Source organism: Somniosus microcephalus, chromosome 2 (genome assembly GCF_052327205.1).
Source record: "Somniosus microcephalus isolate GS21.2 chromosome 2, FLI_Smic_1.0, whole genome shotgun sequence".
NCBI lineage: Eukaryota > Metazoa > Chordata > Chondrichthyes > Squaliformes > Somniosidae > Somniosus > Somniosus microcephalus.
The window spans coordinates 106,969,161-106,993,838 of NC_140988.1; the positions used below are offsets into that span (position 1 = coordinate 106,969,161).

A 24,678-nucleotide genomic window follows, 5' to 3' on the forward strand; every position below is an offset into this window, starting at 1 on the left:
AAGCATGCAGGTGCAGCAGGCGGTTAAGATGGCAAATGTTATGTTGGCCTTCATAACGAGAGGATTTGAGTACAGGAGCAAGGATGTCTTGCTGCAGTTGTACAGGGTCTTGGTGAGACCACACCTTGAGTATTGTGTGCAGTTTTGGTCACCTTATCTGAGGAAGGATGTTCTTGCTATGGAGAGAGTGCAGCAAAGATTCACCAGACTGATACCTGGGATGGCAGGAATGACATATGAGGAGAAATTGGGTCGATTAGGCTTATATTCGCTAGAGTTTAGAAGAATGAGAGGGGATCGTATTGAAACTTATAAAATTCTAACAGGACTAGACAGACTAGATGCAGGAAGGATGTTCCCGATGGCAGGGGACTCCAGAACCAGGGCCACAGTCTAAAGATAAGGGGTAAGCCATTTAGGACTGAGATGAGGAGGAATTTCTTCACCCAGAGAGTGGTGAACCTGTGGAATTCTCTACCACACAAGGCAGTTGAGGCCAATTCATTAAATATATTCAAGAAAGAGTTAGATATATTTCTTAAGGCTAAAGGGATATGGGGAGAAAGCAGGGACAGGGTACTGAATTTGGATGATCAGCCATGATCTCATTAAATGGCAGAACAGGCTCGAGGGGCCGAATGGCCTATTCCTGCTCCTATCTTCTATGTCTATATCTCATCCGAAAGACAGCACCTCTGACAGTGCAGCACTCCCTCAGTACTGCACTGGAGTATCAGCTAAGATTTTTGTGCTGAACTCCCTGGAGTGGGACTTGAACCCACAACCTTCTGACTCAGAGTCGAGAGTGCTACCAACTGAGTCACAGCACAAAACATAAATTCAAAAGCAGCGATTGTACACCAAATTGGTGAAGGCTTACATTGTGCTCAAAGTTGAAACATGTTTACATAGGTACGGAATGCTTGAAGTCATTTAAATGTCAGTGACATTTATATGTCTGCCGACCACAAACTATGTACCCTCGCCACTGACTCCAGCCCCTTCCCTGGCCACTGTCTCAGGCTGAACCAGACTGTTTGTAACCTCAGTGTTCTGTCTGACCCTGATTTGAGTTTCTGACCCCATGTCCTCATCATCACAAAGACCGCCCACTTCCATATTCGTAACATTTCCTGCTTCTACCCGACCTCAGCCCATCCATGCCTTTGTCACTTCCAGAGTCTTTGGGCTGGATTTTCCAAGCCCAGAGGAGACTGGCATGGAGGCGGGACAGCCGGTAAATTAGGAGGAAGTGGGGGCGGATGGCAAACCCGCCCCCTTCCCGCCTCCGTGCCCTTTTGCCAGGAGGCGGGAAGATGTGCTGCTTCGGGTCCCATCTCCTGGAGGTGGGAAAGGCATTTAATCCTTTTAACTGCCTGTTAACAGGTAGTTAACAGGCAGAAAAAAGGATTAGTGCCATTTTACCTTCACAGGTGAAGGCTTCCCGACCTCGGAGAACCCCGCCAGGTTGGAGGAGACGTGAAGGAAGTCTGCGGTGGTTGGAGGCACCTGGAAGTAAGATGTAGAGGTGAGTGATGGGTGCAAGTGTGGAGTGGTAAGTATGTAAGGTGAGTGATGAGTTTTAAAAAATGTTCACTGACCTTGTTTTCTTCCTACCACCTTCAGCTGCGCTGGATCAGGAGACCCGACATCCTCCTTGTCAATTTCACAGACTGGCTGTTGGATCCTCCGAACCAACAGCCATGTGAAATTTACAAAGTTGAAAGGTTTGATGAGTCCTGAACACAGGGGCTCATCAAACTACACTGAATGTCAGTGTTTGACAGCTTCACAGAGCTGTCAAATGCTGACATTTCTTCTTCCAAGAAGTCTTGACAGATAGCACGTCTGACGTTGACATACTCTGTCAGTGACTTCTTCCCTAATTGGCCTGCTGAGCCCGCAGGGCGGGCTTAACAAGGTCAATCGGGGGGAAATCCCTCTGGTTGGTCAGACGAGGATGGAGGTGGGACATTGACACAACAAGCAGCAGCCCCGTCTCCAACTCGCCTCCATTCACAAAACCCAGCCCTATCACTCCAATGCTCTCCTGGCCAGCCTTCCATCCTCCATAAACTTCAGCACATCCAAAACACTGATGCACCTACCCTGTCCCCACCAAATCTCTCTCACCTCGCCCCTGTCCTTGCTGACCTACATAGGCTCCAAATCTCTCAAAGCTTCAAATTTAAAATTCCCATCCTTGTGTTTAAATCCCTCCGTGGTATTTCCCCTCCCTATTTCTGTAATTTCCTCCAGCCTTACAATCCTCGAGCGCTCCATTCTGCTGACCGTAGCCTCTTGTGCATCCATTCCCCCCTTTGTCAACAACAACTTGCATTCATATAGCATCTTTAACATAGTAAAATGTCCCAAGGCGTTTCCCACATTACAACAGTGAATCCACTTCAAAAGTACTTCATTGGCTGTAAAGTACTTTGAGACGTCTGGTGGTCGTGAAAGGCGCTATATAAATGCAAGTCTTTCTTTATAGGAGTATTATAAGACAAAAAAGTTGTTGTACCATTGGTAGCCATGCCTGCAGTTGCCTGGGTCCCACTCTTTGGAATTTTTTCCCTAAACCCCTCCACCTCCCTCTCCTCCTTTTAAGATCCTTCCTTAAAACCCACCTCATGAACCAAGTTTTTGCCACACCTCCACTATCTTTTAGTTCAGTGTTCATTTTTCGTCACGTCTGAAGTGAATTGGGAGATGTTCCTATGTTAAAGGTGCTATATTAGTGCAAGTTTTCGTTGCGTCACCTTTCTGTTTGTGGTTGATTTCAACAACCATTTTTTCGATTTTATTGGGAGCTTTTCATGTATGTTCAGTTTGTATTTTGCATTATACTTATAATCGCCTCAAGGTGGCAGTGTTAGATTAGATTGAAAAAAATATTTTAAACGATTTAGTGGCAGAATGGGGAAAATCAATCACCCATTTAAATAGGATGTAATAGTTTATTACTGAAACTCAAGGTTTGTTTGTTATAATCAAGGCACCCAATATTCTGTGATTCTATTTGGGGAAATTGGCACACAATTTGTCCTGCACCATGGAATTAATTGTAAGCAGGAGTCGAAGAGGTTTCAGAATTGGGAACTAGACAAACGGCTGAAACAGTCAGCTTTTACAGTAAACCTCCTAGTTAATACGAAAGCCTGAAACTCTGTGTGAGAAATTTCTATGAATCGAGGCTTACTGTAAAAGCTGACCGTGTTTCTCCCACTGCTGATTCCCTCAGCTCTTCCGGTCCTGCTACCTCTCCTTTGCTGTTGCTGCTGCTGATGATAATCCCACCACTGCTATAACCTTAGGAACCTGAGTTGTCCCCTTTGCTGCAGGTGGCTGGCTGCAGATTGGAAAGAACCTAATGGTGCTGGCTAGTGTGGTGGCCATGGCGGGATTAATGGCAGGGTGGCCATGGCCAGCTGTGGAGGGGTGGCTACAGCTGGCAATGGCTGGCTAATGGTCGGGTTGGCCGGTTGGTTGGTGCTGATGGGGCCGCAGTGGTAGCTCTGGTGGCTGTGGGCTAGCTGCTCCAGGTCTCTCTCGTTCCAGTTCTGCCGCTGGTTTCTGCAGTCCTTGCTTTAGTTCGTGTTCTTTGTCTCATTCTCATAAGATACTGTTTAAGTTTATAGTTCAAGTGCTGTTCTCTAAATGCATTGTTTTCACCTAAAAAATTCTGCTGTTACATGTTTCCTAAAACATAAATATCTGTAGGCCATTTGATAATGTGAGCTGCAGAATCCATCTTCATTCTCTAACTGAAGAATTTGGTTTTTAGATGCTTCAGAATTCTAGGCACCCTGGTTATAAATGTATTTTACATTCATTCTGGTTATTATATGCTGCTTATCACAAATCATTAAATCCTTTCTGTAGTTGGGCGGGATCAACCACATGACGTACACTGCCATTTAAAAAATAAAATAACCCCAAATATTAATTGAAGTGAATGCTTCAGGCTGCTTTAAAACAATTGAACACCTTGGGATTGTTTTGCAATTGTTCCAATATATCTATTTTAAGATTTACTTAAGTCTGTTTTAAAAAGCCAAAGATCAAATCACTGTCTGAAAACAAAGAACATTGTGTGTAGCTCCAAGATATCGCATGAAGCCCAGAATTAGCTGAAGCGGGACATCTCGCGGCGTGCCCTGTTAGTTAGACGTTTTCCCTCACCCTTCAGCTCAAATTCTTTGCCCTGTAAGTTGCTGGAAGTGTGAGCTGCTCTCGGCACGGCACGGCACGGCAAGGGCAACAGGGCATCTGGGACCATAGTGAACGGCGGGACCAACAGTGTATCTCCTTAACCAATGAGATTTAAGAATTGAGGAAGGAACAGAGGAATAACAGAGAAGGGGGTGAATTAGAGTCAAACCAGGTGCGGAAAGAAAAATTGGATTCAGAGAGAGAAGAAAAAAGAGACTGAAAGGAAATGTAAGAAAACAAATTAAAACATTTAAAATTTTAAAAAGCTCTGAATAACAGTTTACTACTTGTAGGAATAGGACTCCACAGTTTCAATTGTTCCCTTTCTGCCCTGGAGAGGTTGATTAGCATTGCAGGAACATAAAAAATCTCCTTGTTAAAAAGGTACCTGCACTGTTAAGTAGCAGCCCTAACTTTTTGCGGCACGTTTCGCGGGAAATTAATGTGAAAATACAGCAACTTCGTGAAACGCATGGGGAGGTTGAGGGTGAGCTGCCACTTTTGCGAGGCTAATGGCGGAGTAGCGCAAACCGTTCAGTAACTTGTGGCAATTTGGAATTCACAGGGTATCTTTTCCTTGCCACAAGTTGCTGGACAATTTACACATTAATAATGGTGGGCACCATTAAACTTGCAGTTATTTTGGCAGCGAATTCTGGCCCATTTATTTCACAGCATGGCTGGCATTGAACAAAACAGGGATTCTAAGAAGTGCATTTGCAGCAGTCCAACTTCTTGTATCCATGAGCCACTTAGGTGTGTACCATGAAGCCTCATAGGCCACATTAAAAATTTTTAAATCAGTGTTCTCATGAATTTGCATACATCTCAAGACACGGATGCTTTCAGATCTACGATAGCAAAATACTGCAGATGCTGGAAATCCGAAATAACAACAGAAAATGCTGGAAAAACTCAGCAGGCCAGGCAACATCCGTGGAGAGAAATTAGAGTGACGTCACTCTAATTTCTCTCCACGGATGTTGCCTGGCCTGCTGAGTTTTTCCAGCATTTTCTGTTGCTTTCAGATCTAGATGTTTTGATTTAGGATTTACAGCACTAAGCAGTCCTTTTCAAACCTTCAGACCCACAAAACTCAAACAGGACAAACTAGTGAGTAGACAATATAAGCACTGTAACATTTGCATACTGAATTATCATTGGCCTGCAGGCATCTGTAAGGAATACCTATTATATTCACATGTGATCACATGCTGAGTTGTCATTGGCCTGCAGGCAAGTGTAAGGACTGCTATTGTTTGGAAGACCCAGGGGGGTCCTGACTCCATCTTGTCCACACGGTGCTGGATGATTGAGAAAGCTTACAGACCTGATGCTTCATTAAAAGAGTTTAAACTGTAATACTCCGTTGTCCTGCAACTTATTAGTTTTGTACAAAGTGTGCAAAACAAGGCAAGCACAAGTTAAATTGATTTAACTCGAGCTTCCAGGGCTGTATTGTCAGGGCTTGAATGCCAGCAATAGGCCGTAGTTCAGACTCCCCTGATATATGGTGACGGTGCATATTGTGACACTGACAAATGTATTTAGTATATTGAAATGTGCATTACAGCTAGCAATTGGTGTTTAATATAAATTCAGAGTGCTGACTTTTCAAACGTGAAGAGTACTCCAACCCAAGGCAGTGTAGGTACCATTTGGCTTTGCAGAGTTAATTTCACACCAGAGAAGAAACGACAGGAAGGGAGAGTAAGTACCACATATCATTCTATAAAGGGCAGAAATGTCAACTTTACCAACAAAACTGCCTTCTTGACTCATGAGGAGCAGGGAAGCAGTCCACAGGGTCTCTGGAATGTCAGTGGTGTGTAGAATGAGACATCCTCCTAGTTTGAGACTTTAACACTGCAGTGCCTGGAGAATCTCTGTTAGCAGACAAATAGCCGCAGGCAAAACCACTTAAACTTTCAGACTGGCTTTGAGACTCATTTTCAAAAGTGGCATTCCTTCAGTGTTCATTCGAACAAGTTGCAGCAACTTTAAAGATGGTGTACGTGTCTGTACTGGTGCCTTTATATTGATGCATTAGCAAATTATATAGCTTCGCTTTGTGTCCTTTCCTATTTCAGGCCGTTGCTCCCATAATGAAAACAGAAAAATCAATGGACTGCGAATTGCCTCATACCCACGCACACACATTTCAAACAAGTGCATTAAAAAAAATTGTGTGTACCAACAAGCTTATTTTGTTGTGTCATTTATGTTTAGATACCTATTTGTAGACATTAAGATGAGGCATGTCAGTGTTAGGAGATGAAACACTTTTCCCTTTGAGGGATCTAGTGTCAACACTAATGAAGCTCCCTCTCCTATCTTCACAACATACCTGAACTGCACCCTCCGACGAGCTCCCCGAACTCCACCAGTGCAACATTTTGATTTTCTGCTCTTTTGAATTAAGTTGCGGCGCCTTTTGTATTCTTCAAAATTGCAATTTTTTTATATATCGCTCTCTTTTTCTCTTAGGCAGTCCCTCGGAACCGAGGATGACTTGCTTCCACATTAAAAATTAGTTCTCAGGTGACTGATGAGTCCAATGTGGGACTTGCAGTCTCTGTCACAGGTGGGGCAGACAGTGGTTGAAGGGGTGGGTGGGTGGGGTGCTTGGGTTGACGTGCGCTCCTCCCGCTGTTTGCGCTTGGCTTCCGCTTGCTCCCGGCGAAGAGACTCGAGGTGTTCGGCGCCTTCCCAGATTCTTCTCCTCCACTTTATGCGGTCTTGGGCCAGGGATTCCCAGGTGTCGGTGGGGATGTTGCACTTTTTCAAGGAGGCTTTGAGGGTATATATCACTAGTGGTACAGCCAAAGCTATATTTGATGTAATAGTTCTGATGGCCCTGGACTAAAATGCTATTTTGTGCTGAACTGTTGGTAGTTTTGTGCCTTTGCTCAGTGGGAGAAAACTAGGAACAGTCCAAATAAACCTAAACATTAAATCTCACCTCAGTTAACTTCTTGTCCAAAGATTTTCATTTGAACTTTAAAGAAAGAAAATGAGCTACAAAATTCAGTCAGAAATTCAGTGTTGGTGGTCATCAGAGGGGTGTAGTAACATGGTGCATGAGATCAGATAGAGCAAGGAAACCAAGAATTACAAATGCATCAGACTCTCACCTAAACACATTCAAGCATTTTTTTTTGTAAGGAGGTATATTCATGTGTAGCATAACTCGAAATGCATTGTGAAAATGTTGGAGCAAAGCTCTAGTATCCTTTTAAATAATGAGAGATCAATAATGTGCCTTATAGTGAGGGTCGGTGCGTATCGGTGATCTAACGTGAAATATTTCTGCGTATGTGTAAGTATGTATCCTAAAAGAATTTTCACTTGTCTCTTCTAGTTCCACAGCTGGTGTTTGGTGGGAACCTGGACTTCCTGGTGTTTGATTACCTGTCTGAAATCACCATGTCACTGCTCGCTGCAGCTAAAGCCAAATCTCCTGTGAGAATAAGCTTCTATTATTAAAACAGTAGGAGAGTGGTCAGGTCGTAGTACACAATGGCCGGAATTTTAATTTGGATGTGGGTAGGGAGCGAGGGTTGGGTGGGTGGGGTGGGGGGGTTGTTGGAAAGCGGTTGGGAAACCCAGGAGAATGGGTTTCCTGCAGGCTCTGCCGAATTCAACGGCAGGGCCTGATTAGCATTTATAATCACTTTGCCGTCTGCAGCCAGCCAGCTGGAGAGGCTGGCCGTTGGATGGGTCGGCCTGCGGCACCAGGCTGCAGAGAGAAGGGAGGGAGGGATCGGGGGTTGGGGGAGGGGGGATCAGAGGCCAAAGGGGGATCGGGTGCCAGAGGAGGAGCAGGTTGGAAGGCCGGAGGGTGATCGGGGGCCGGAGGGGGGCAGGTGGAAAAGCCGGAGGGTGATCGGGGGCCAGATGGTGATTAGAGGCCGGAGGGTGATCGGGGGCCAGAGGGCGGCAGGTCAGAAGGTCGGCGGGGGGAGGTTGGAAGGTCGTAAGGGCGGGTGGGGGTGTCGGAGGATGGAGGGGGGATTGAGGGCTGGAGGGGGGATTGGAGATCAGAGGCCTTGTGGTAGGAGGGGTGTCAGAGGCCTCAGGTGGGGGGGTAGGTGTGTCTGACTGCAGGGGGCTGGCAAGGCAGGAACGCTGGACCAGCAGTTAAATAAAGGCGCTTAACTCCTGGATCCAGCAGTCCTGGCCTCCCTTTATCTGCCGTGTTCCCCAAGGCCAGGGAAATCCGCCCGCCCACAGTTAAATTTAAAATAGTGGATCACCATGAGACATAGCCAAATTATAATATTTAAAATGCCAACCCACATTCTGCGAGCGGGCTGGCTGCCCGCACCACCGCCCCCCCCCCCCCACCCCATCCTACCTCCGTTAAAACCAGAAGTGGGCAGGTTGGGGGCGGATTTGGTCAGGATTCAGATTTTGAACTCATTAACATCCCACCTGATCCCAACTCACCCTTTTTGTTTGGATTAAAATTCCCCCCAATGTATCCAAAGGTTCTTTATGGGGGGGAGGGGAAAGGGGGGGGACATTAATTTACTCTATGCTCTTTTAGGGGGACAGGTTAGTTAATTCTAGAGCAGTCTTCATGGATGGTGCCAAAGATGTTCTTTCCTTTTTGCTCAGTGTTTTAGGAGGGGTGCTGCTTTAGGTGGGGTGAGGGGGCACTCTCATCATTATGGTTTTTTTCACCATGCAGAGACTTTCCAAGCTAGGAGTAGTGAGTGATAAATCCTTTCTGGTGCAGGGCACATGCTCAGAGGAGCTGCTGGCCAGTGTAATTACAGACTGAATAGTCCCAGTCAGGTCTTGGAAGTCCTGCAAAAGTGTCCCTTACAAAGCATCAAGTGAAGTAATGATATCAGCCACTCCAGAAGCCATCACTGTCCTTGGTACTTGGTGCCTATGAATCTTCTGGGGTTGTCACTGTCCCCAGCATGTTCTGCATGTTCTAGCAAACTTTCTGCAATGTGTTGCAGATAGTGGACTCGTCCCACTTCTCTATCATCATCATAACTGTATACACGGAAACTGTCTCCACTGCCTCCACATGAGATTGATGCTCCCTGAATGACTGAGCCCCTAAGGTCCTGGAGCTCCTCAGCCAATGGCTGTCATTTCTTCACCCTCAGAGGATCACATTGACAAAGGCGGGGGGGCTTTTCCAGTTCTTTCATTCAAGATCTAAATTATGTGCAGGTTTTTTTGGATCATGCACCTCTCTTGGCCTAATGGATTGGTGGGTGACTTGTTCCCATATTTTTTGCTAATGTCACTTTGACAGAGGTGCACCTCAGCACTGATTCTCCCCTAATTTTCATTCTCCCATAGTGGGGGAGGGGAGGGCACCTAGCCTTCTCTGGGCAACTCTCTGCAGTTGCATGGCTGAGGCGGGAACTCGTCTCCCGTGAGAAACTGAACCTGCATTTCTCCACTCTTACTTTCCTTTATGTGTGCCCCAGTGCACTCTGTCAATGTCCTGTGCTTAGTATTGATTTTAGTATGTCTTTGCATTATGATTATTGAACAAAAATTTCTTAACTATGAATTATTCCCATATTTACAGAAATAATAAAATCTATCTATTTTTCAGAACCATGGATATTGTCCTGATTTTGTGCAGGTTGCAATGGCCCCATTTATTAAGGATATTCACAAAAGAGGTAATGGAGTTACAGACATGGTTTATTTTCTTCCTGCTTTTATCAATTAGTTAACTGCAGTTTATAATAATGATAATGAAGCAGTCCATGCCCGCATGCAACAAGACCTGGACGATGTTCAGGCTTGAGCTGATAAGTGGCAGGTAACATTCGCGCCACAGAAGTGCCAGGCAATGACTATCTCCAACAAGCGAGAGTCTAACCACCTCCCCTTGACATTCAATGGTATTACTATCACCGAATCCCCCACTATCAACATCCTGGGGGTCACCATTAACCAGAAACTTAACTGGATCGGCCACATTTATTGCCCATCCCTAGTTGCCCTTGAGAAGTGGTGAGCTGCCTTCTTGAACTGCTGCAGCCCGTGTGGTGATGGTACTCCGACAGTGCTATTAGGGAGGGAGCTCCAGGATTTTGATCCATCAACGATGAAGGATCGACGATATACTTTTAAGTCAGGATAGTGTGTGATTTGGAGGGGAACTTGGAGGTGGTGGTGTTCCCATGCGCCTGCTGCCCCTGTCCTTCTAGGTGGAAGAGGTCGGGGGTGCCTCACCTCCTGACTCCCCAAAGCCTTCCCAACATCTACAAGGCACAAGTAAGGAGTGTGATGGAATACTCTCCACTTGCCTGGATGAATGCAGCTCCAACAACACTCAAGAAGCTCGACACCATCCAGGACAAAGCAGCCCGCTTGATTGGCACCCCATCCACCACCTTAAACATTCACTCCCTCCACCACCAGCGCACCATGGCTGCAGTGTGTACCATCTACAAGATGCACTGCAGCAACTCACCAAGGCTTCTTCGGCAGCACCTCCCAAACCCGCGACCTCTTCCACCTAGAAGGACAAGGGCAGCAGGTGCATGGGAACACCACCACCTCCAAGTTCCCCTCCAAATCACACACCATCCTGACTTAAAAGTATATCGCCGATCCTTCATCGTCGATGGATCAAAATCCTGGAACTCCCTCCCTAATAGCACTGTCGGAGTACCATCACCACACGGACTGCAGCGGTTCAAGAAGGCAGCTCACCACCACCTTCTCAAGGGCAACTAGGGATGGGCAATAAATGCTGGCTTTGCCAGTGACGCCCAGATCCCATAAGCGAATAAATAAAAAATCTTAAAACCCATTATAGTAGTATACTAACCAAAAGAAAAACTACAAAATGAGATGTTTCCCTTGTATTTGACCAGCGGTCTACTGTGTTCTTTTTTTCAGGGAATCACAAAACATACAAATTTGCTTCCTCCCTTTCCCTTTTGCACCACCCAGAATTTCGCACAGATTTGCCTTAACTTGGCACTATTATTCAGAAAGGCTATAAGGATGACTGGTATGAGAAAAGGAAACAGTTCACACTGGAGCAATATGGAGTGCTCTTCTGGAGATTAAGCACCGTTTTGGCACAGAGTAGAGGGAGGGAACTTTAACCCTACATCAGAGTCATACTTTGCCTGAATTCAGACTGTTTGATCACCTTGGTTGTCCAAAGTGTGAAATGTTCTATTCTGTAAGACTTGATAATCCTCACTTCAAAACTTTACCAAAATATAAACAAAAATATTTCCTGACTCTCCTAATCCATTCAAATAAGGTCCACAGATAGCAGGCAAACTTTAAATAGATCTTTTATTGTGGGACACTTGACACCACGGTCCTACACACATACCCTTTTCTCCTCATGGAGCTCCTTGACAAATGAATGAAGACTGTTGTGCTGCACTCCCCCTCTTAATGGTTCCACTTCAAACTGCCACCTTAGGTCCTCTTACACTCTGAATGAACACTATTGTGTTCCTCCAGTGTCTCTAAACAAAGTAGAACAAATAAAACGAAACACAGGACAGGCCCCTTACACTAACAAATAACATACTTACAGTATACACCAAATATTGGCTGATATGTTTTTACTAAGTGACAATTTTGTTGTGCGTGAATTATGAGGTCAATTTCACTCAAATTTAAAAAAATAAAGAATTTTAGATTCAGTATCTGCCACTGAGAAATCAAAAATTACAAGCTCCCCCAATGGCTCATTTGGTAAAGGCACTGCCCAGTTTAGGACTTACCAGCAAGTTGCCAGATTTGAACACGGGCCTTCACTGAGCTCACTGCTATCAACCAGGGCAGCAGTAGAGGCTCGAATTGGCTTCAGCACTCTGGGCTTTGAAAGGGGAAATATTAGCCAGCATTCCCTCCAGCTTGCATCAATTGGTAGCACTCTTGTCAGAAGTTTGTGGGTTCAAGCCCCACTACAGACTTGTACACTACACAATCTCAGCTGACACCTCCGTGCAGTGCTGAGAGAATATCGTATTGTTGGAGGTGCTGCCTGCTGTGGTGGATGTAAAAGATCCCATGCACTATTCAAAGAAGTGCAGGGAGTTCTCCTAGTGCTCTAGACAGTATTGTTCCTTCAACCAACACCACCAGAAACAGATTAACTAGGCATAGATTCATTTGCTGTTTGAGCAACCTTGGAGGGTGCAGGTTGGCAGCTGCATTTGCCTATAAAACAATGGTAACTACACTTAAAAAGCAGTCAATTTGCTGTATGGCACTTTGTGATGGCCTGAGTACATGCTGCGACACTATAAAATTGCAAGTCTGTTTGTTCTTTCCTTCCTGATCACTATCCACTGACTGTTGCTGGGAAGTACATATATGGATAATGGGCGAGGACCAAATCAGGCTCAGCCATGACGCCTCCACGGTCAAATACTCGGCTGACTCTCGCTATCTAGGCTCACAAATGAAGAGTTGCTGCTAAGACAAAGAATCAGAGGGTGGCAGGCGGTTGTGAAACTAAAAGTCAACACCTTTTAGAAGAGGAAAGTTGTGGGGGTGGGGAGGAAATCAAAATGACAGAGAATAAAAATGTTATTTTAAACTTTTAAACATGTTGGCAAAACAAATCCCCTAAAGACACTTAATTTTTGCTGACATCAGGTATCCGTGTGGTCTGCAATGCTGGAGGTGTGAACCCTCATGCCTGTGCTGCTGCTCTACAGGAGGTAGTTAAAAAAGCAGATCTGGATTTGAAGATTGCAGTTGTGACAGGAGATGATCTAATGCTGGTGGTACGTAGAGACTGTATTTTCTTTAATAGGACAGCAACAAAAAAGAAAAATGTCAAATAGTTTCTCCTGTACAATTATCTACAGTGCGCACAATTTTCTACACTTTATCTCGTCAGAAACAGGTGATTTACATGACACTAATAGTTCAATAACCAGCTGTTTTATGATCACAATTTTGCTTGCTTATGTAACCAAAATGTGAAGTAGTACTTGTATGGAGAAAATAATATACTGGCTAATGAGAATAGATTTTGGTTCCCTGATCCTGTCATCATCCATGTACTCATGCTCTTTCCAGCAAGAGTCACTGAATAATACTTATTGGGGGAAAAATTCAGTTGGTTGTGCCTCCCGTTAGCGCCTTAAGAGGGTGCCAAGTGGGCGCAAAGCAACTAGCGCCCGGGCGCGGTGATATCTGCGCCTCTCGCGAAATTGACCGGACATTTTGAGGCGACGCTAAACAATACCGCCCGATCTCCTGCGCACGCAGATCTTGACGTCATTCGAGACTGCAACGTCCTTGTGATGCCCCGGAACGGAAATTGAGTGGTGCCCCCCTCCCTCCTTTCCGCCTGGCGCACCCAACGACAGGTTGACTGAAACGCGTCCCAGTCGCTGTGGAGCTGGGGGGGGTGCTATTTAAAGGGGGTCTCTTCCTGGCTTCTGTGTGGTAGCCATTTTTGCACCACTCGTTCTGAGAGAGAGAGAGAGATTTTGAGAGAGACAAAGAGAGAAAGAGAGACTTCTGCATTGAGTCAACGCTGTCTGAGGTCGTTTGGCTTCTGGCCATAACTTTGCAGGTACTTTGGTTTTTGACCTTCATAATTTTGATTGCCTAGATACTATGGGGGCTGCAATGGATGGGAACGTCGTCCTTCTCCATCACATTCGGAGGGCACAGAGACGCAGAGAGAGAGTGGCAATCATGGCCAGACGCAGGAGGGCCAACAGGCCTCTGTACAGGAGACCTTACCCTCCCAGGGTTTTTCGCCAACAGTTCTCCTACATTAATATGAGGAGCAGTGTTTGCGACGGCTGCGCTTCAGCAAGGAGGTGGTCACTGAGCTCTGCCACCTGCTTCAGCCAGATCTGCAGCCTCAACTGAGGAGCAGGATGTCTCTGTCGGTGGCAGTGAAGATAACAGTGGCTCTCAACTTTTATGCCACCGGCTCATTTCAATCAGCTACTGGGGACATCGCCAATATCTCCCAGTTCGCGGTGCATTGCTGCATCTGTCAGGTCATAAATGCCCTCTTTAAAAGGAGAAGAGAGTACATCTCTTTCCCCATGACCCCGGACAAGCAGCAAGAACGCACAACGGGCTTTGGGATGATAGCAGGCTTCCCCATGGTGCAGGGCGCCATTGACTGCACGCATGTGGCTTTGCTGCACCGCAAGAGAATGCCAAGGATTTCCGCAACCGAAAGGGCCTCCATTCCTTAAACGTTCAGTTGGTCTGTGACCACAGACAGCTGATACTCGCTGTCAATGCCCACTTTCCTTGCAGCAGCCATTATGCCTTCATCCTGCACCAGACTTCTGTGGCAGTCCTTTTCCAGGCACCGCATCACCCAGGAGGTTGGCTTCTCGGGGACAAGGGATATCCTCTGTGCACCTGGCTGATGACACCGCTCCATATGCCCAACACCCCTGCTGAACTGCGATACAACGAGAGCCATCAAGCTACCAGGAACATCGTTGAGCATACAATCGGCGTGCTCAAGCAACGGTTCCGCTGTCTGGACCATTCTGGAGGGAGCCCTTCAGTACTCGCCTGAGCGAGTCTCCCACTTCGTTGTTGTGTACTGCATGCTGCATAACCTTGCAATCCTCAGGACCCAGCCAATGCCACCAGGCATTGGAGCACCAGCAGAGGAGGAGGAGGAAGATGAGGAGGATGATCATCAGCAGCACCAAGGCGGGAGGGAGGCACACAGTGTATAAAGTGGAAAGGCCGTCCGTGAAAGGCTCATAACAAGTCGCTTCTAGGCCCCCTCTGAGGAAATGGCTTCTGCCATTCAAACAACCTGAATGAAACCATCCCGCACCCCTAAGCCGGTCAAGGCAACAATGATTGCAAAGACCAAACATGTACATTTTGAATACAGACACTTCTTTATTTGACAAACTCTGTGTGTCTCATTTCTGCATGACAAACTAATAGAAAGAAACACAAAAAAAAAGTCATTAACATAACTGGCTCTCACAACCTGGAGACAATGTCCAAAACAGTTACAAAAATTTGACCACGAACCTCAGCCTTTAATAAAACAATTAAAAACATTTTGTCACACCTCCTACTTTTTACCGTTCGAGGGTGATCTCCTTCCCTTGCGAAATTCCCCCCTTCCCACCCTGCAGCTCCTCCGTAATGGGACCCCAGTGGCTGGAGCAAGGCTGGTGGAAGGCTGCTGATTGTCACAACCTGAGACTGCAAATGCCCTTGAAGGACAGCCTGGACCAGCTCTGGGCCTGGAGGGCCCGGCTGCTGATTGCTCCAACTCTGCATGGGCGGCAGCAGTATGTCCTACAGGCGGTGGCAACTGCAGTGGAGAAGTGCCAGTGGTGGCAACAGGAATGCTGTCATCTTGAGAGAGGACAGCAACTCCCTGCTCGACCGACACACTGGCACTCCCACGGGGCAGCACTTCAGCATCCGGAGCAATCTGATGGAGCACAGATTGCTGGCCTGCTGCGGCGCAGTGAGAGCCCCGGGGAAATGTGCCCGATCCAGCGAGGGTGGCAGCAGTCAGTGCTTGCGTGGCCTCAATCTGCGTCTGCATGAGACCAGCCAGTGACTGCATTGCAGCACTAAGCATTTGTGTGGCAGCCGCCTGTGCTACACCAAAGTGCTCCACACTCCTTGCCAGTGATTCAATGGATTCGGGCACCCTTGCCACTGCAGCCATGAGCTCAGTGTGCCTGCGCTCCGCCTGGGCGCTCATTTCAGCGAGGACCCACTCCTCCTCTGCGTCCAGTGCAGCAGGACTCGATGCCATACTCTCCCTCCGGGGAGAAGGCCCCGAGCTTCCCTACCCCCATCGCGTTGCTGCAGCCCACTGGGTCCTGGAGCTTCACCCTCATCAGACCATTCCCCCCTACTCACCTCCAGGGAAGGCGTGTTCCCAGTGTGGGCATGGGCTTCCTCAGGAGAGGGTGGCGCTGATGCTCTGGCTTCCTCTTCCTCCTCGCCCTCAGCTTCACTCCCACTGGCAGCTTGAGGGCTCGTCTCCTCAGCTGGTGAATCACCATCTGAAAGCACGGAGGTACAAGAGTGGCTTTAGTGTGAGGACAGAGTGGCAGCAAGGGAGGCATGAGTGCAGCGATTTAGTGATTTGGATTGAAAGTGTCAAAGGCTGATGTTGTGAGGAACAAGTGGAAGGAGAGAGGACAAAAAGGTGATGACCTTACAATTGCTGTCCAGAACGGGGTCGGCGTCTCCAGTGGCGACGGGACCAATCACCCGTCTTGCCACAATCCTCTGGACGCGCACCTCAAGATCGCTGAGGGGTTGCAGCTGAGGCCGCCCTCCACCAGTCCGTTGCTGCTGTCTCCTATTATGAGACAGCTTGGCCTGCCAGAAAAAGGACGGCGTCTGAGTAAATATACAGCCATGGTCTTGCCTGAAATGCCTGCCATAGTTGAATAGCCCTTACTGTATGCAGCCATGGTCCTGCCTGAAATGCCTGCCACAGTTGAATAGCCCTTACTGTATGCAGCCATGGTCTTGCCTGAAATGCCTGCCATAGTTGAATAGCCCTTACTGTATGCAGCCATGGTCCTGCCTGAAATGCCTGCCATAGTTGAATAGCCCTTACTGTATGCAGCCATGGTCTTGCCTGAAATGCCTGCCATAGTTGAATAGCCCTTACTGTATGCATCCATGGTCCTGCCTGAAATGCCTGCCATAGTTGAATAGCCCTTACTGTATGCAAAGTGGAATGTGCATGTGTGTTTGATGAAAGGGCCATAGATGTTGGATGAGTGTTGGGCATTGGGGCTTTCAAGACCCTCTGGCCATAAAGTGAGGTTGAGATGGAGGGATGGAGAGGTTTTGAAAAAAAGGCACTCACCCTGACGACCCGAGTGAGGTCGTTGAACTTTTTCCTACATTGGAAATGGGTCCTAGGCACCATGCTGCTTGAGGAGACTCTCTGAGCCACCTCCCTTCACACTCTTCTGTACTCGCATGGCAAAGGCCTCCTGCCACTCTCTGGGTACAGAATAGATCTTCTGCGCTCCACCGCGACAACCAGAGCATCCAAGGCCCGCTCGCAGAAGCGCTGTGCTTGCTCCCTGGCCCTCTCCATAGTCCTTGGCTGCAGGATTTAGCCACAGGTCTGCCCAGGCCGAGATTCAAGGCTCCAGTGAGCAGGGTGTGGCTGCAGAGCAAGATCGACCCTCCCCTTTAAGAACTGACCGGCACCAGTGTGTCTGTGTTCAATCGCTAACTGACAGCACCTGCGCTGCGCCCGCCCTCTGAGGTAGCGCCTCACTCCTCGACCTTAGCGCCTTAAGAGAGGTGTGTAGCGCCTGATTTAGCGCTCCAATCACCTCCAGGGGCGATAAAAGCCAAGTTTGCCGTCGGAGGCGATAATTAGCGCCAGGCGCTAAACTTTGCGTACCGCCAATAATGGCGCCCCAAATGGGGCGATACCGAATTTTTCCCCCATTGTGCTTAATATATTCAAGATGCAGAATGCTGTTTCTTCATATGTTTACTAAATATAACCTGAATTTTAAAAATGCATTGCCTCGTTCATATTTCTCCTTTATCTCCTGAGCAAAGCCACATTACTGAAAACAGACACTTTAGTAGACATTATTACTGAATTTTTAAGAATATTGATTGAAATGATATAAGGATTCAAGCTTTACTTTGTCCTGAATAGTTTTGTTTGAAGTAAGTGTAGAATGGGTTTACCAAACTCACCTTGTTTGAAGGAAAAGTTTATTCACAACTGCAATGTTATGAACTTTTTTTGATCGCTAGGCAATGTTTTGTTCACAGGATAAATATTTCACCATCACGTATTTAAAACATTTCCAGCATTTGCAGTTTTTCCTTTTTAAAATACCAATCAATTAGTGTTTACAAACAAACAGCACTATTACATAGATGCTCTGCTTCTAGCAACACAAGGAATTGGTATCGTTTTTAAGTGGTTTTATTCCTCTAGCAAAAATTGTACGTTGTAATTTTCACCTTATTTTCAACAGTTTAAAGCAAAAGAAGGTGGCCTTTTCCACACATCACTAAACTGAAGAAACGTTGGTTTAGTAACTCTTAACAAACGGCAGATGAAAGCATTCTGCTAATTCAGCACTAGTGCTGCTGTCCCAGGAGCAATGTCTTTCAGTTCTGTTTTTAGAGAACATTATTAGCTGCATCATTAAATGAGGTATGCGCCTTTGGCTAGAAAAGAAACACATAACAGCAGGAACACCACAGGCTTATTTCCGGCAGATGGATACCCCGGCTCGTGTTTCACTTCATAGGTTGACAGCCCGTCACTGTAATTGTAACATGTATCCAGAGTTGATCAGGTACTTTCTCAATTCTTTTGAACTTTATTTTTATAAGGGTTACTTGAGGCTATTGTTCCTGTGAAATCTTTCAGGTCAGGGATGATGGTTGAGCAGTATCCAGTTACAGTAAAGTACTAGGCAATGCAGATGAGCAAACTGACCTTAGTCGAGATGTTCAGATGGATACTTGGCGATCACAACCCATTAAATTCTGAACAAGAACCAAAGAATTGACATTTATCCTTTATTTCTCCAAGAAAATAGAGGGCAAGGTTGGCCCCATCCTGTGTCCCATCTCTGTCAGGTTTCACAGAGCCAGTGCTAGATAGTGTTTCAAGAATGTTGAAGAGTCAGTTGCTTCTCTCTTTTCCAGATGAGATTGCTTATATTCTTCATTTAGAATTCATTTCCGCATTGTAATTTGAGACTAGTTATAGACTGTCACAGGTTAATAAAAGGACTGAAAGTTGTACAGGAAACTCTCTTTTAACCGGCACCTAAATAACCGGAAACCTCTCTTAACCGGCAAAATTCAGGAGTAGGTTCAGGTAAGTTTTACTTTATATTAGTGGCCGTGTAACCGGGGTTCCTGGATCTGTGGCCATGTAACAGGGGTTCCTGCACCTGTTGCCGTGCAACAGGGACTCCTGGATCTGTGGCGTGTAACCGGGACTCCTGCATAAGTGCCGTGTAACTGGGGCTCCTGCACCTGTGGCCGTGTACGGGGCTCTCGTACCTTAGTAAGTATACCTCTCTGTAATCCGGACTTTTTGATCAACCGGCACCACGCCGGTCCCGTCGGTGCCGGATAAAAAAGAGTTTCCTGTATTTGAGTTTTGTATTTAAATGTTTAAGCACTTAATTAAAGTGGATGGATTATCAACCTTTTGATTACTGTTGCACATTTTTATAGAAGTTTAAAATGTATGTTGTTGGCGAGACTGTTAAGGTACTTGCTGTTTGTCATTAATTTACAGTTTTTTAATTCTAAATGAATGTATTGTCAAGCTCTCTGAACAAGATCCAGGAGTAAGGCATTCGACCATTAAGTTTGCTCTGCCATTTTTGTCAACCATGACTGCTTTTTTTAAATCCTTTTAATAATAATACTCTTCCTTTTCTCCATATCGCTTCATACCATTACTTCTCAGGTAAATACCATTAAATTTTAAACCGCTCAATTCATTGTTCATCGGTGGCCTTCTGGGGTAATGTGTTCCATATTCTCACAAACATTTGTATCAAGCTTTTCATGGATTCACTTTTAAATGACTTAGCTTGAATTCTAAGATTATGTTCCCTTGTTCTGGATTCTTCTACTAGAGGGAAGAATCATTCCCTATCTACCTTGTTAATTAACTTCATTATTTTAAGCAGCTCAATCAGACCATCCCTTAAACTTGTCATCTCCAGGCAATGTAGCTAAGTCTCTCATCACAACTTAGTTTATGTATCCCAAGTATTATCCTGGTAAATAGTCGCAGTACTTTCTCCAAACCCAGTATATTCTTCCTGGGAGCAGGGGGCTACATCTAAAACTGAAGGCAGTATCCCAAACAAGGTCTGACCAGCACCTTGTATACTTGCAGTTGTGCTTTCTTGTTTTTATATTCTAAACCTCTTGCAATAAAGTTCAGTATCCCATTCATTTTTTTGATCGCATTTTGCACCTATGAGTAACTTTTAATGACCCCTAAATCCATTTATTCATCTAACCCCTTGCCATACTTTTCTATTTAGATTATACTCCCATCTGTCACTCTTACATTTACAGTGTACTACTTCACACTCATTGCATTACATTTCTATTTGCCATTTGCTTAATCTATCTTCTTCTTTTGTATGGTAGTAGCAAAACAAATCAAATGTCAATATCTAAGTCAGATATCCAGGCCAAAGCTTCTGGTGTAACAGCGTGGATATCTTGTAGACTGCCTGTGAATTTCCTCTGAGGGCAGTGTTCACTGATGTGCTCCAGGGTCTGATTAGGAGCTCCACAGTCGCATGATGGGGATGCTTTAATCTTCCTCTATGGAGAAGGTGGCAGCATCTTCTGAGGCGGTTGATGGTTGTCCACTGTTTGCGAGGAAGGTTTGATCCTTCAGGTTGTACTGTGGGGTCCTCTATAAAGAATCCATTCCGTATGTCACAGTTCTTCCAAGCATTTCGCCATCGGTCATCAAGGCTGAGGGGAGATCACTGAAGGGCTTTGGCGACGGTCCAAAATGGCCTTCTAGATTTGAGACGGGTTGGTGGTAGGTTGTTCAAGTCGGCCTGGATCGGCATGTCTTTGCTGGTGTAGCGGTTGTATTCTCTGGAGATTGCATATTCGCGGCGTAGGTGTGGTGCGATGTTTGCAAGCACGGGCAGCCAAGGTGTTGGTGTCAATAAAAGCGTAGAGTATCAGGTCTCTCTATTCCATTGCTGGAACTCTGGACCCCTTTACACCTTTTAATCTGTATAGTTTACTCCTGCCATTTCCAATTCATTTTTGTGCTAAAAAATTGAATTATCTATTCATTCAAATTAAACAATTTTAATAAAACAGCACAGGAGGCTTTTTGTACACAATAAAAATTCAAATTAACAGATAATTTAAATTAAACAACTTCAAATTAACTAGATCAATAAGTGGCAGATGGATAATTAGAATAGGAAGAAGGAATCAAATAGGCAGAGATCCAGAGTATGATTCTCATAGTAGAATTCAGCTGGACATCAACGGATTTGACATGCGGACTTGACAGCCATGCCGGAGAGCAATACTCCGCTGTAGAGTACACCAGGACGAGTGCTGCCGTACGCTTAATCTGTAAAATGTCCTTTTGTAGTTTTCTGCTCTTGACAGTTACACCTCCTAGTTTAATCTCATCTGCAAACTTGGATATACTTCCCTCTATTCACGAATCACTGTTATAATCTAAAGATTTCATTCTCATTTTGCTCAGGAAACACAAAACACTGATCATTTGGACTGGGTTCTAAAATACAGTGAACTGGCAGGATATCTGTGCATTGGGAGAAATCAGCTCCTCCTTTCCTGAAAGCATAAACTTGTGGCTCTTTGTCAGTTTACAAATTATTTTTCTGGCTCTTGATATTTGAAGGGATATATCCAGTGATATATAAGGAGAAATTCACTTAGCTGTTTCTACAATATATACTCACCATAGAAACTAAATCCAGACTTAGGTGAGCATAACCCAAGGAAAGCACAGTTTCAAGCAAGCAACTGAATGCTTATTTCTGATCTGGAACGTGCTGTCAGCCCTAATAAGCACTCAGAAATATGGGCCAAGGGCCATGGGCCATAGCAGGTACAGTCAAGAATTGATGTTTTTCATGGGCTGAATATGATTTTGTTTCACCAGATCAGACCAGTACCAATAGCACAATAATTTTTAGGAATAGGAAAAGGCCATTAAACCCAAAATGCTTATCCCCTTTTCAGAGATTACTCTCTCTCTCATATGCATCCGGATATCTCTTGAGAATTAGTTTATACTGTATGCTTCACTGGTAACTTATTCCAGAACTCTATTAATCCAACTAATTGCAAATAGTTTCATAGATTTATCCACTGCAGCCCCTGGATCTTCCCTCAGCACACTGTACCATAGGTCTATTTGATTCCTACTTCCTATTCTAATTATCCATCTGCCACTTACTGATCTAGTTAATTTGAAGTTGTTTAAATTATCTGTTAATTTGAATTTTTATTGTGTGCAAAAAACCTCCTGTGCTGTTTTATTAAAATTGTTTAATTTGAATGAATAGATAATTCAATTTTTTAGCACAAAAATGAATTGGAAATGGCAGGAGTAAACTATACAGATTAAAAGGTGTAAAGGGGTCCAGAGTTCCATCAATGGAATAGAGAGACCTGAAATGATGGGTCTCCAAGGGAATGACAATGTGCACTAAATCTTAAATATCTCCTACAATTTTTTTTATTATTATAGATTTTAGATTTAATTTTATATTGAAATTGTTTCCCTTCCAGTTAAAGAAAGAACTTGCATTTATATAGCGCCTTTCATAACTTCGGGATGTCCCAAAGTGCTTTACAGCCAATGAAGTACTTTTAATGTATAGTCACTGCTGTAATGCGGAGTTAGCTTCTCCTCTAAGGCCTTTTTTGTTAGAGCTAATTTAAATTGATCAGAATGAATTTAGAAATGCAGAATTAACTGTTGTATGTTAAATCAGTGCTGCAGCAGCACGCATTAGTGTGGCGAAATCTGTTGCCTCTTCATACCACAGTTGGAAAATGTTCAAATTTTTCTGAACTCCTTGCAACTACCAGAATCAATTGGGGATTCAAGACCAAGTGTAGTCTTCAGGTGAAATGGGGTTAGAGGGCAGGGGATAATTGAATCAGGGTGCACAGATGTAATTCAATCCATATTTGGGACTAAAGAGGACTCATCTTGCAACTAGTAATGTTGGATTGTATCCACCTTTTTATTTTTTGCCAGAAAGATTTGCTGAAAGAAGCGGGCATCACAGACATGGATAGCGGGAGTCCTTTCCCTGCAAGTGTCCATAGCATGAATGCATATCTAGGGTGAGTATTTATTGTCGACATGAAACTCAGGATTAAAATATGTACTTTTTTGTCTATCTCCCTCTCCATCACAAACAACTGCATAACAAGTTAAAATGTACACTTGCAGTTCAATATGAGCTAACATGATGTCAGTCCAAGATGAAGCTGTTCATCTGAATTCTGAGAAGACCTTGTATCAAGGTTTTAGAAATATATCTTACTGATGGGCAGTATATTCACTGAAGTGAAGTTGGCACCAGTAGGGGAGATATGGGGCAGAGGCAAGTGATGTTTTTAAAGGCGAAAAGGCAGCCTTGACGACCGAAGAACTGTGTTTAAACTGCGGATTGATGGGCTGTGTTTAGTAGTGTGCCTAGGTGTCTGTGCTGGGTCTTTTTCTTTGTAACTGATTTGGTATTAGGCACAAGGGGAATGACATTGACGTTTGCCAATGATACCAGTTTTGGGGGCATGTTAAACTGAGGAAGAATGCAAAAGATTGCAGTAGGACATTAATTCTTGGAGTGGGCAGATAGGCGGCAGATGCAGTTCAGTACAAATAAATGTAAAGTGGTACTTTTTGAGGGAAAAAGAACAGTGAAAAGAAGTATACCCTAAATGATGAGACTCTTAGCATAGTGGAAGATCAGAGAGATCTAGGGGTGCAGAAACATAGGGGAAAAAATTCGGTATCGACCATTTTGGGGCACTAACTTTAGCGCCCGGCGACTGTGAAATTGAATTTTAGCACCCCAAGAGGGAAGTGGAATGCTAAATCAAGCGCTACACTTCCTTCTTAGGGCGCTAACGTCGGAGAGTGGGGCAGAGACTTCAGCAGTATTCTTCCCCTTCTCTGCCCTTAACACTATTACGATCCCAGTCTATATTAGGATAGTTGAAGTCCCCCATTATTACTATTTTTTTCTTGCACCTCTCTGTAATTTCTCTGCAAATTTGCTCCTCCTTACCTTTCCCACAATTTAGTGCTCCATAGTAGTGTAATGTGGTAGTTGTAGGGGATTCAATAATTAGGGGAACAGTTCGCATCCTTTGTAAGCAAGATCGAGAGTCCTACATGGTATGTTGCCTACCTGGTGCCAGGGTAAGGGACATCTCGAACCGACTTGAAAGGATATTGGCGAGGGAGGGGAAGGATCCAGTTCTTGTGGTCCATGTTGGGACCAACATCATAGGGAAGAGTAGGCAAGAGGTCCTGTTTGGGGAGTACCAGGAACTGGGAGCTAAATTAAAGAACAGGACCTCAAAGGTTGTAATCTCTGGATTATTACCTGAGCCATGTGAAAATTGGCGTAGGGATAAGCAGATTAGGGAGGTGAACACGTGTCTGAAGGAGTGGTGTGGGAAAGAGGGATTCCATTTCATGGGACACTGGCATCAATATTGGTACAGGAAGGAACTGTATAGCTGGGACGGGCTCCACCTGAACCGGTCTGGGACCAGGGTCCTAGCAGAAAGGATAAATAGGGTGGTCACAAGGACATTAAACTAGTAAATGTTGGGGAGGGCTCAGGTGAAAAATGTAGTATCTATATATATAAATCGGTCCTTCTCTCTGTCCTTCTGTCCGTCTGTCTGCAGGTGTGCGTCTGGGCGGCTATGCGCTCGAAAGTTACA

General features: G+C 45.2%; 1 protein-coding gene across 6 annotated transcripts in view; it reads left to right on the top strand.

Annotated features, from left to right (window-relative positions):
* Positions 1-24,678, top strand: part of LOC147122869 (uncharacterized) — a 278,977-nt gene that overhangs the window by 22,671 nt on the left and 231,628 nt on the right. For all 6 annotated transcript variants that reach the window (XM_085961537.1, XM_085961547.1, XM_085961528.1 and 3 more), the window contains 4 exons: positions 7,577-7,677; positions 9,803-9,872; positions 12,835-12,965; positions 22,973-23,061. In XM_085961537.1, the coding sequence (XP_085817663.1) occupies positions 7,577-7,677; positions 9,803-9,872; positions 12,835-12,965; positions 22,973-23,061 (391 nt within the window). The remainder of the gene's footprint in view (positions 1-7,576; positions 7,678-9,802; positions 9,873-12,834; positions 12,966-22,972; positions 23,062-24,678) is intronic.